At 50.1% G+C, this 11,217-nt stretch overlaps 1 protein-coding gene and 1 long non-coding RNA gene across 5 annotated transcripts in view; one reads left to right on the forward strand and one right to left on the reverse strand.

Annotated features, from left to right (window-relative positions):
* Window positions 1–831, forward strand: part of LOC110071440 (protein brambleberry) — a 30,251-nt gene extending 29,420 nt beyond the window's left edge. For 3 of the 4 annotated variants that reach the window (XM_078392069.1, XM_078392071.1, XM_078392070.1), the window contains exon 13: window positions 76–831. In XM_078392069.1, coding sequence (XP_078248195.1) covers window positions 76–229 — 154 coding nt within the window. In that variant the 3' untranslated portion in view covers window positions 230–831. The remainder of the gene's footprint in view (window positions 1–75) is intronic. The other variant, XM_078392072.1, reaches the window with a different exon arrangement.
* Window positions 832–7,857: 7,026 nt separating this feature from the next.
* LOC144588729 (uncharacterized) lies at window positions 7,858–11,017 on the reverse strand. Its single transcript, XR_013544414.1, has 3 exons — window positions 9,932–11,017; window positions 9,049–9,113; window positions 7,858–7,971 (listed from the first exon to the last, which is right to left on the reverse strand). It is a non-coding gene; the product is annotated as an uncharacterized LOC144588729 (long non-coding RNA).
* Window positions 11,018–11,217: the final 200 nt, after the last annotated feature.

Genomic DNA, 11,217 nt, shown 5'->3' on the forward strand with positions numbered 1-11,217 from the left:
GGCGGTCCTCTGAGCTCCACAGGACGCTTCGTCTGACCGACCCTGACTGTATCGCTCCTCACTCTCCCTTCCCAGGTCCACGGGCTCAGCCTCCGGAAGGCCGTTCTGCCAAGCGGTCACCAGGACCGGACAGCTGTGCCGGAAAAAGGCCCTCCCAGGCCACGCCTTCTGCCATGTCCACGATTCGGGTCAGGTCTCTTACCTTGATCAGTCAGTGCCCTCCTTCTAGAAGCTGTCTGTCTGCCCAAAGGCCGGACCTGAAGTATTTGGGGCACGCCGGTGTTGGTCATGACCCTGGGCCCCCTCGTTCTTACTGCTCCTTTCTAAGGAGGACTTTTTAACTTAAAAAGAAAAATACTTCACTCCCGTTTTATTTTTGTGTCCTTCTGAGTGAAAGGATGCCAACGTCATTCCGATGGATCTTCCTTGAAGAAAACAGGCTTCTGTAACTTCCCCGGTAGAGACACCAACGATCCTGGGCCTTCTTGGTCCAAGTTAAAGGAGAGAGGCAGATTTCCAACTGAAGGCCAGTGTGACAGCTTCTTGTCCTTCTCCACAAGGCGTTTTGCTGATGGTGTGGTTTTTTTTAAATGGGTGCCTGCCCAGCTGTAGCTGTGCTTGGTCCCCCACAAATGCAAGCTACGATCCTCCTTTATCCCATGCCATTTTCTACAAGGGACTTACTTGTCTTACTTCCCCCCCCCCATACACACCCCTCCTGCAGACAACCACTTGAGCCAAGTGATGCTACCTGCCTTTTCTTCTCTACTGTCTTTTTTAAAAATGTGAAACTTGCCACATGCATCCTGAATAAATGTGTTTGCACTACCACCGGCATTTTCCACCTCTATTTAGAGGCAGAGCACGTAGCCGTCTTCAGGGCTAGGCATCGGGCAGCTTTTCAGTTTGCTTTGCACAATCATTCCTGCACGGAGCATTTTGAATGCTTTCCCTGGGAAGTATTTGTACTGGGGTTAAAGTGGGGTGTTTCCCCCCAAGAACAGAAGGATATTGGGGGGGGCGCTCTTGGTGTCTCCCACAAGGTCTGAGTTGCCTCTGTGTGACACCCGTGAACCGGGTAGAGAGGTGATGCTAGGAGTGCCGTCTCGCCCCAAAGCCTCCGTGGGCACGCAGACAGCTCCCAAGCCATTCCCACCCCGGATGTTACACCAGTCCGTGGACACAGGAGATTTAGAGAAGGGAGTGAAGGGGTTAAGTATATCTACCCAGACTCCTCGGGTCTGGGCAGGGAGGGGGACGAAGGACCCTGAGGAGGGAGCAGCGGGGGAAGTCAGTTACCGGCCGGCAGGGGAAGAGAGTGGATGGGAGTGGGTATCTATCCAAGACCCCTGGTCGGGTAAATGGGAACAAGTCTGCCTGACGAGACAAGAGGCAGAAGAGAGGAGGAGGAATGAGGCTAGGGTTCGGCCCTCTTATTGGGGAGAAAGAGAAACCCGAGAGTGGCGTAGGAAATTAGTGGAGGAGAAGAAAAGGGTAGAGAAAGAGAAGGAGGAGAAGACCAGATGGCATCTGGAGGAGTTGAAGAGACTGGGTTATCGCCAGGACCTTGGGAGCAACCCGGGGCAGAGACCTCCATACCCTGGGGATACGCAGGGTTCGAGGAGACGACCCCTCTACTAACAACTGACAGAGAAGACTTCGACCCCGAAGAACCCTCACGGGTTCAGGCTGGCCCATGGGCGTCGAAGTCAAGTAACCCGTTCGACGAAGATTGGGTGCCCCTGTATGAACCGTTACTTCAACAGGAGAAGTTTGTTCCCAAGTTGATTGACGTTTCCATCCCGTTACCCCAGTTAAATAAAGAAGACAAATGGTTCAGTTCAAATGTGTCTACGGCTTTATTTGGGACGGGGGAGGTGAAGAATAGCGGACCCTCACATATTGGCGCCCAGAACGCGGGGCCTCCCCCGCAACCTACAGACGCGGAAAAATGGATGCAACGGATAACGGAAGGGCAGGAGGTCCTGTTAAAACAGCTAGCCGACCAGCAACGGATGATAATTGAACAGCTGAGACCCCCTCAGTTAAATCAGACCCCAGAGAGCCCGGGACAGAAACAACCCATCGCGACACGACCCCCCATTAAGTTACAGAAAATGGGCCCTCAAGACGATCCTGCAGCGTTCTTACACACATTTGAGAGGATTGCCACCTCAGCGCAGTGGCCGAAAGATCAATGGGCACTCATATTAACCCCGTATCTCACAGGGTTACCTCAAGAAATCGTCGATACCCTGGACCCAGAAGAAGCGGGGGATTACGACATAGTGAGGACGGCCATTTTGAACACTCTCAACTTAAATGAGGAAGCCTACCGGAGAAAGTTTAGAGGGCTAAAGCTGAAACCCGGGTTACACCCCAGAACACTAGCACAGAAATTAAGGGTCAATGCCACCAGGTGGATTCAACCAAAAGGGAAGACAGCAGAACAGGTCTTAGAAATAGTTGTCATGGAGCAGCTAATTTCAACGCTAAACAGCGGGGCCCGTAACTGGGTCATTAAGAATAAACCTTCTAGCCTAGAGGGCGCTGTAACGCTGTTAGAAGACTACCTAGAGGCGGAGGACACGTGGCAAATGCGAACTGCGTCACAAGGAGACGGAGCTAAACCACGAGAGAAAATGGCGGAACCAAGCGGGCAAGCGGACACAAGAGTTGCTGGACAGACGGGGGCCAAAAAGAACAGACCGGACCGGATCGAGTACGCGAATCCAGTGGGAACACGGGTACCTAGGCCGACCGTCACGAGTGATCCAGCAGCCTCAAAACAGGCGGCGACCTGGAACCTGGGTAAAGACAAAATGACCGCTTGTTTTTCCTGTGGCCAGTTCGGCCACATCCGGAAGTACTGCCCAGTGACTGAGTGTGCTTGGGCAGAAGCGTACACCGGCGCCTCCAAGGTGGGTGAAGAGAACCACCCGGGGTGGGTAGTGGAAGCGAAGGTCAATGGCCACGTTAAACAGGCCTTGGTGGATACGGGTTGCAGTAAGACCCTAGTGAAAGAGCTAGAGGGCGAACTGTTGCCAGAAATTACCGTCATTCGATGTATTCATGGGGATACCAAAGAATACGCTACCACGAAGGCTGAGGTGGAGGTGGACGGTTTGAAAAGAAACATGGAAGTGGGGATAGTCCCCGGGATGACCCGTGAAATGCTGTTAGGGAGAGACTGGCCGGGACTGAGTACTTTGACTTCAAAGCCTGGGGAAGTTGGCTGGGCACAAGAAGAAAATGAGGCCAGAGAGTTAGAAGTCATGAATTTGTCTAGAGAACAGATAAGAAACCTTCAACAAGATGATGCAGGACTTTCCAACTGCATGCAACGAGCCCTGGAGGAGGGGACTACCCCAGAGGGGGAAAAAGGATTTGAAATGAGGGGAGGCTTGCTATATCACATTAACAAGGCGTCCAGCGATGATGAGGCTCAACTGGTAATCCCAGAGGGCTTAAGATTCTGGGTGATGCATTGGGCTCACGATTTACCAGTGGCAGGGCATTTGGCTACCCAAAAGACATTGGACAGAGTGAAACAACGCTTCTTTTGGCCGGGGATGGCCCACGATGTGGAGGAGTTTTGCCGGTCCTGTAACAATTGCCAAATGACGCAACCCAAGGCAGGACCTGGGGCAGAATTAGTCCCTATGCCCCTGGTAGACCGGCCCTTTGACAGAATCGCCTTAGATATCGTGGGACCCCTCAATAAGTCGACGGGGGGGCCAAATACCTGAGCTCAATCGACCTAACGAAAGGTTACTGGCAAATTCCGTTACGCCCCCAAGATAAGGAGAAAACGGCGTTCTGTACCCCTAAAGGGTTATTCCAATTTAAAAAGATGCCGTTTGGGCTCCATGGCGCAGCGGCCACCTTTCAACGCTTAATGGACCGGGTTTTAGAACCCCTACAAGATTGTGCCGCTGCCTATATCGACGACATTATTATTTTCAGTAACTCGTGGGAGGAGCATCTAACCCATTTAAGAAGAGTGTTGGAGAGATTACAGGAAGCAGGGTTGACCGTCAACCCCAAAAAGTGTAAGATTGGGTTACCCAAGGTAGAGTACCTGGGTTACAAAGTAGGACAAGGAGAAATACAACCCCAGGAAGAGAAGGTAACAAAAATTTCTAGGTGGTACAGGCCCAGGACAAAGAAGGAGGTCCAGCAGTTTTTAGGCCTAGTAGGATATTACAGGCAGTTCGTGCCTAACTTTGCCTCGATAGCTGCCCCACTAACTGATTTGACAAGAAAAAGAGCCCTGGTAAAAGTAGTGTGGGGTCCTTCCCAAGAAAAAGCATTCCTTACCCTGAAAGAGATCATATGCGAGTTACCAGTGAGGTTTGCACCTGATTTTGATATACCCTTCACCCTCTTCACCGATGCTTCTGACCGAGGCATAGGAGCTGTTCTATCTCAGGTTAAAGAAGGGGTAGAATACCCGGTGTTATATTTAAGCCGGAAGTTGTCACCCCGGGAACAAAAATACGCTGTCATTGAGAGAGAAGCTCTAGCCATTAAGTGGGCTACTCATAGCCTTAAATACTATTTATTAGGAGCGCCCTTTGACCTGGTCACAGACCATGCCCCGCTACAGTGGTTAGAGAGAATGAAAGAAACCAATCCGCGTCTAACCAGATGGTACCTAGCATTGCAGCCGTTCTCTTTCCGAGTGAAGTACAGAAAAGGCAAAGAGCATACTAATGTCGATTATTTTTCTCGGCAGGGTCCGTGGGCGCGAAGCGCGGAAGAGCGAGCGGCACTCTCGGAGGGGGGGATGTGTGACACCCGTGAACCGGGTAGAGAGGTGATGCTAGGAGTGCCGTCTCGCCCCAAAGCCTCCGTGGGCACGCAGACAGCTCCCAAGCCATTCCCACCCCGGATGTTACACCAGTCCGTGGACACAGGAGATTTAGAGAAGGGAGTGAAGGGGTTAAGTATATCTACCCAGACTCCTCGGGTCTGGGCAGGGAGGGGGACGAAGGACCCTGAGGAGGGAGCAGCGGGGGAAGTCAGTTACCGGCCGGCAGGGGAAGAGAGTGGATGGGAGTGGGTATCTATCCAAGACCCCTGGTCGGGTAAATGGGAACAAGTCTGCCTGACGAGACAAGAGGCAGAAGAGAGGAGGAGGAATGAGGCTAGGGTTCGGCCCTCTTATTGGGGAGAAAGAGAAACCCGAGAGTGGCGTAGGAAATTAGTGGAGGAGAAGAAAAGGGTAGAGAAAGAGAAGGAGGAGAAGACCAGATGGCATCTGGAGGAGTTGAAGAGACTGGGTTATCGCCAGGACCTTGGGAGCAACCCGGGGCAGAGACCTCCATACCCTGGGGATACGCAGGGTTCGAGGAGACGACCCCTCTACTAACAACTGACAGAGAAGACTTCGACCCCGAAGAACCCTCACGGGTTCAGGCTGGCCCATGGGCGTCGAAGTCAAGTAACCCGTTCGACGAAGATTGGGTGCCCCTGTATGAACCGTTACTTCAACAGGAGAAGTTTGTTCCCAAGTTGATTGACGTTTCCATCCCGTTACCCCAGTTAAATAAAGAAGACAAATGGTTCAGTTCAAATGTGTCTACGGCTTTATTTGGGACGGGGGAGGTGAAGAATAGCGGACCCTCACACTCTGCCGTTTCAAAAAGCTATTTTTTGGGGGGGGGGGGAAGCAGAAACATCACCTCCAACTTCAGGACAAAACTCCCCAGCTCAGAGTAGGAGGCGTCCAGAGAAGCAGGCCAAGCGTGGAGGGTGGTTTAATCTGTTGCATCTTTATAGGGGCACCCCTACTCTCCCCCGCTGTATCAGAATTAAAACAGTCCAACACAAAGATGTTTTTTTTACTTTGGAGCCGAGGAATGCAATTACTATTTTTTTAAAAAAATACTATTTGGGGGCAAGATGAAATAGAGGACCTCTGTTTTGTGTATCAAGACAATGACCAGCTATTAGATTAAAAAAACACACACCTGGATAGTTACCTGTATTGGGTCACCAAAATGTCACCTAAAAAAGAGAGAGATTAGCTCTACAACCCTTTGGAATTCCTAATCAGTCTCCGTGATACAATATGGTGAGTTCTGAAAGTCTCAAGACACTTGCCTCTATCAAATACTTTGATGGTCCAGGCAATCCTATTTCTTGGTATTTACCTGCAGGGTGAATAGCTCTGTTCCTTTTCTATTAGAGTATGTGGAATATTTTGGCCACTTCATGAGAAGAGAAGACTCCCTGGGAAAGACCCTGATGTTGGGAAAGTGTGAGGGCAAGATGAGAAGGGGACGAAATCGTTGGACAGCATCATCGAAGCAATGTACCAACATGAATTTGACCCAACTCTGGGAGGCATTGGAAGACGGGAGGGCCTGGCGTGCTCTGGTCCGTGGGGTCACAAAGAGTAGGACATGACTAAACAACAATGCAGAATAGTAAAAGCAGAGGGGGTGGTGGTCTACTGCTCATCTCTGGCTTTACCCTACTCAGAAGTTGCCAATGGGTTGAGACGGTGAATCCTGACCCATGCACAGGGAACTCTTTGTATCCTTCATGCAAAGCCGTTAACAAGGCCATGAATCCTTCATGCAAAGGAGGAAATACTTCAGAGGAAACTTAATTGGGCCTTTGCAGTATTGCTGCTTATTGCTGTTAATGATGGATTTTAAAAGTGAGTTTTCATGAATCCTACCATGCTCTGGGTGTCTGAAATTCTGGAGGCAAAAGAAAAAGCTGTTGGTAGATTCCAGAGTTCTTCTGTTGGTGAAATGGACCACATCAGTTTGAAATACGTTTATTGAAGTTTGGCAGTGTATTTGAGGGGTCTTCTTGCCATCCAAGCTCCAAGGGGAAACACCAGCCCAGAGAGAGAGAGAGATAAGCTACAGATTTTTTAAAAAATAATATAAAGATTGTACCCCTTCCTCCCCTCCTAGTTTGCTACCTGAAAATAATGCTACTGGCTCTTGCCATTCAACTTTTTGCCACAGATGGTTTTCACTTATTACTTGCATAATGCTTTGCAAAACACTCTTAGGGGATAACTCAGATTTTGCCATGAAGATCACCAGGGAGATTTCCCCAGCAGTGCTACAGAAAACAATGACAACTTAAACATGAGGCCCAGAGCTGTGTGACCCCTGACATACGACTATTCTTTACATCTTGACCCTGGCAGTGTACAATCTATAGGGCAGGAAATGATGGGGGCGCAGGTACTGAAGAGGCAAGCAGAATGTAGGTGTGTGCTGCCTCCATTATTAGTGCAGGTAAATCGCCACAGGTGTGATACAATGAGATCTGCCAGCGGGATCTGAAGGCCTTAGGAATGGTCCTCAACAGATGGGAAACCTTGACCTCTGAGTGTTCAACCTGGAGGCAGGCATTGCGTCACAGCCTCTCCCAATTTGAAGAGACCCTTGTCCAGCAGGCCGAGGCCAAGAGGCAGTCATGAAACCAGCAAAATCAGGGAGCTGGACAGGGAACAGATTGTCTTCAGTGTGGAAGGGATGGTCACTCTTGAATGGGCCTTCTCAACCACGCTAGACGCTGTTCCAAGACCTCTATTGAGAGCACATTACCATCGTCTCTTGAGACTGAAGGATGCCTAACTTTAGCTGCCCCCCCGAAATATCCAGGATAGAGTCCCTCCTGAGGATAACGGAGGTGCCTTTTCCTTCCTGCTAACATCAGTGGATTCAAAACTGCAGTTAAGAGCCGTTTCTGCTCTAGAGGGAGTTTGAAAAAGCCCCACGTTCTAGAGCCAGCCCCATGTGCCAAGACCGAGACCCAGCATTTGAAAACGATGCCTGGGTCTCGAGCTTCACCCTCGTCTGGGGCCGTTGGGCACTTGCAGGAGACGAGGGTGTGTATGGGTGTGCAATTTATTCAACGGCACAGCTCACCTGACAAAATGATGGGTTCCACTTCATCGTACTCCCACAAGACCCACAGGAAGAGCCGAGCCAAGTCCTGAAGGTGGAACAGAAACCACGTCATCTAAAAAACGGAGGCCGCCCCACGGAGGAATTTGCTCTCTCCCCCGTGCCCTGTAAGTCTCACCTACAGTTTGAGTCCCTGAGCAGTTTTCTGTCCCTGCGTTAAAAACCCCTCACTGCCTTGCTGTCTTCCATCATCCCACTGATAACCCGAATAATCCCTGCTCTCCGGAAACCAAAGCAGGGTAGCCATGTAAAAAGAAAACAAGAGTGTCTCCAGATCTCAGAGAGCAGGGAGTCAGGGCATCATAGGAGGCACGGCGGCAAGCATTTCCCAAATGAGCCCAGGGAATTTTTTTTAATGGCCCCACAAGGGGGATCACCATCCTTCCCCCCCTTCCCCCATTTCCTCAGAGTAACAGCCTGTGGAGTGCAACATGGCTGGCGTAGGATCTTAGGGAAACCCTCTGAACTCTGAAACCCCTCATGAAATCCTCCACCATTCAAAGAATCTGAACTGGTGCCGTCCGCCACGACAGCTTGTGATCCTGAGAAGTTTAACCGCATGCTGCCTGGCTGGAGATTCCTTCTGGGGACTGGACCCTTGCCGGGCTCCCTCACCCTATGCGGGAACGTGTGTCTCCATTGCAGACGCACCCCAAATCCATGGCAACGGACAGCTGCCTGGTGCTATCGAGAGTTTTGTATTTTTGGTAATCTTCCTTCAAAAGTTACTTCACCCAACTCTTATCCCCAGAATGCTCCAGCCAGCCGGGCTGCTGATCGGACTGCTGATTCCCGGAAGCTGTCGTCCAAAAAAAAGGGAATTCTTCTAAGCACTGGTTTAACGAACCACCAAACAGAAGCCTTTGTGAGCTCTTTCAATCTAGATCCTGGAAACTCATGCGCTCGATGTTCCTTGGCGGAGCGGTGGCGCTAATCTTTCCAGGGGTTCTGAACGAATACCTCTTAGTTTGGGTCCTTTCCAGGAGAAAGGTGGGGGTATAAATATTTTCATTAAATATATAAATACTTGGCCGAGGAGCCTACCCACGTTTGGCACCCCGGTGGCTGCTCCCTCTTTCCCCCACGCCTCAGCCCTTGAGATTACCAGAGAGTAAATGAACTGCCTCCTGGGCTTTCCTGTCCCCCAGACAGTCAGAGGCGTGCCATTTTCTGCAGGACAAGGGAAAAAACGGACAATTAGAGGAGGGGAAAAAGTCTTCCTCGCCTGCATCCCCCTGAGATTCTGAAAGAAACCGCACAGATTCCCCCTGCCTTAGCCTGTTCGTGTACAGGAATCAAACAGGGCTTGATATACCCAGTTAATGAGCTAAATGCTTCCTCGTCTCATTCTCAACATGCCAAGAAGTTCCCTGCACCCGTCAGATGGAAAAATACTCTGCAGCTCACAACTGAGCTGCAGAGAGACCTTTGGGTAGTGCGGATGGCATATAAGTTAAATGAATAAACTGTTCTTTTATCGGAAAGAATGACTGCTGCCTGGGATCGCTGTTGGCAGGCTCTTAAGACCCAGAAGCACCAAATGGGTTGCTTGCATCTTTTGGGCCAATCAGCCCATCCTCCGGTGGCAGCTGTATGCATGCTTGCTTTACTGCACAGAAGGGGGAAGCCAAGGGTTTTGTACAGAACCCCTCCCAGGAATCACAGACACATAAACACACACACTCTCTCTCTCTGTGTGTGATCTCATTCTTGCAGCACAGATGAAAACTTTTGTGGAATGGTTAGCGATTTTTGGACAGGCTGTCACACCCAGAATAATTGAAAGTGTCCTGCTCCCCTTCTTCCCAATCCACATAGACATACCAGAAAGAGAAAATGAAGAGAAAGATTCAGCATGAATGAGAGTAAAGAATAACTAGTTTTCCCATTCTCTTTTTCTGGAGAACGGACACCAGATATGCTTCTTGTCTCTATGCATTTTGTTTACTGATGGAAAGCAAGGCAATAACAGTAATGCCGAAACCTACCTTCACTGGATCAAGACAGCTGACTGAGCGCCGGTCACTCACCAGATGGGTGGCTGCTGTCCTGGACCAGAGGTTTATTAGGGTGATGAACTGCATCAAAACATGACATCACAAAGAGGGGTCAGGGTCCTGTTGCCCCTGCACCCCAAAAATGGCAGGGCCTGTTTCCCCCTGCACCCCAACAATGGCAGGCCTGCCTTGTTTTCCTGACTGGTCGCAGGTTGGAAACAAGGACACAAGTCGACAGAAAGCCCTTGTCTCTGCTTTGGAACCATCGTTTCTTAAAATTCTTTGGACGATTGCAATGAAAGCCTGGGTCAGGCCAGGAGGTGAGAGACCCCGGTTGGGTGGTCTCTGAAAGAGGAGTCCAGGAAATGTTTCTAACCAAAATCACAGTAGAGACATATCTTTATTTTTCTTGAAGTTAATTTAAATATTGCTACTTTGTATTCTTTCTGAAAAGGGCCGTTGGTGGCTTACAAAATTAAACGACTGTTTCTCTCTTTGTGTGTGTGTCTGTGTTTGTGTGCATGTGGTCCCACTGGGGTTCACATAGATTTGTAGGAAGTTCTTTTGCTATCCATAAAAACGGATACCAATACCCAGCATGTATATTATGGGATACCTACGAAACTTTTTCACTATGCAGGGATCTCAACCCGTTTCCTCCTCTTCCAAATCTAATATTCCAACAATTACACTCCCCACACTGGCTCGGTCAGAATATGATTCTATAGCCAGAACATCTTGGCATGTATCCTGTTGCAAAGCTATATGGAGAACGTCGGAAGAATATTGACAATGCCGGTAGACTGCCACTGAAAAGAAGTCCCTACTTCTGTTTCGAGGTCCCTTCAGCTTCATCTCATTGCACACCCTCTGTGCCCATCCCGAAAACCCAAGGAGCTACTCTTTCATTCATAGCAAGTTAATCAGACTTTGGGAGTTTGATTCTCCCCGGTGCCTCCTTGACAGCGGCTGGCCTCCATGATCCATAGGGTTCCTTCCAGGTTGAATGATGATGATGATGAAAAGTTAACAAGCTGTACTTAGCATCCCATATGCTTATGTTCACGTGTTGGTAGCCACCCTTCACCTTGTGCACCATGGATCCGGCCTGCGCCCTGGGGTTTTCCAAGGGGAGGGCGACCCCCTCCAGCCCTGACCCCTGGACTGACCCCCCCCCCCGGGTTTGGACAGCTGGGGGGGAAGGGGAAAGAGGGCAAGCAGTGGCCCTTTCTGGCCGCAGAGGAGATGCCTGGACAAGCCAGAGCCAGGCAGAGAGA

Source organism: Pogona vitticeps, chromosome 4, assembly GCF_051106095.1.
Source record: "Pogona vitticeps strain Pit_001003342236 chromosome 4, PviZW2.1, whole genome shotgun sequence".
NCBI lineage: Eukaryota > Metazoa > Chordata > Lepidosauria > Squamata > Agamidae > Pogona > Pogona vitticeps.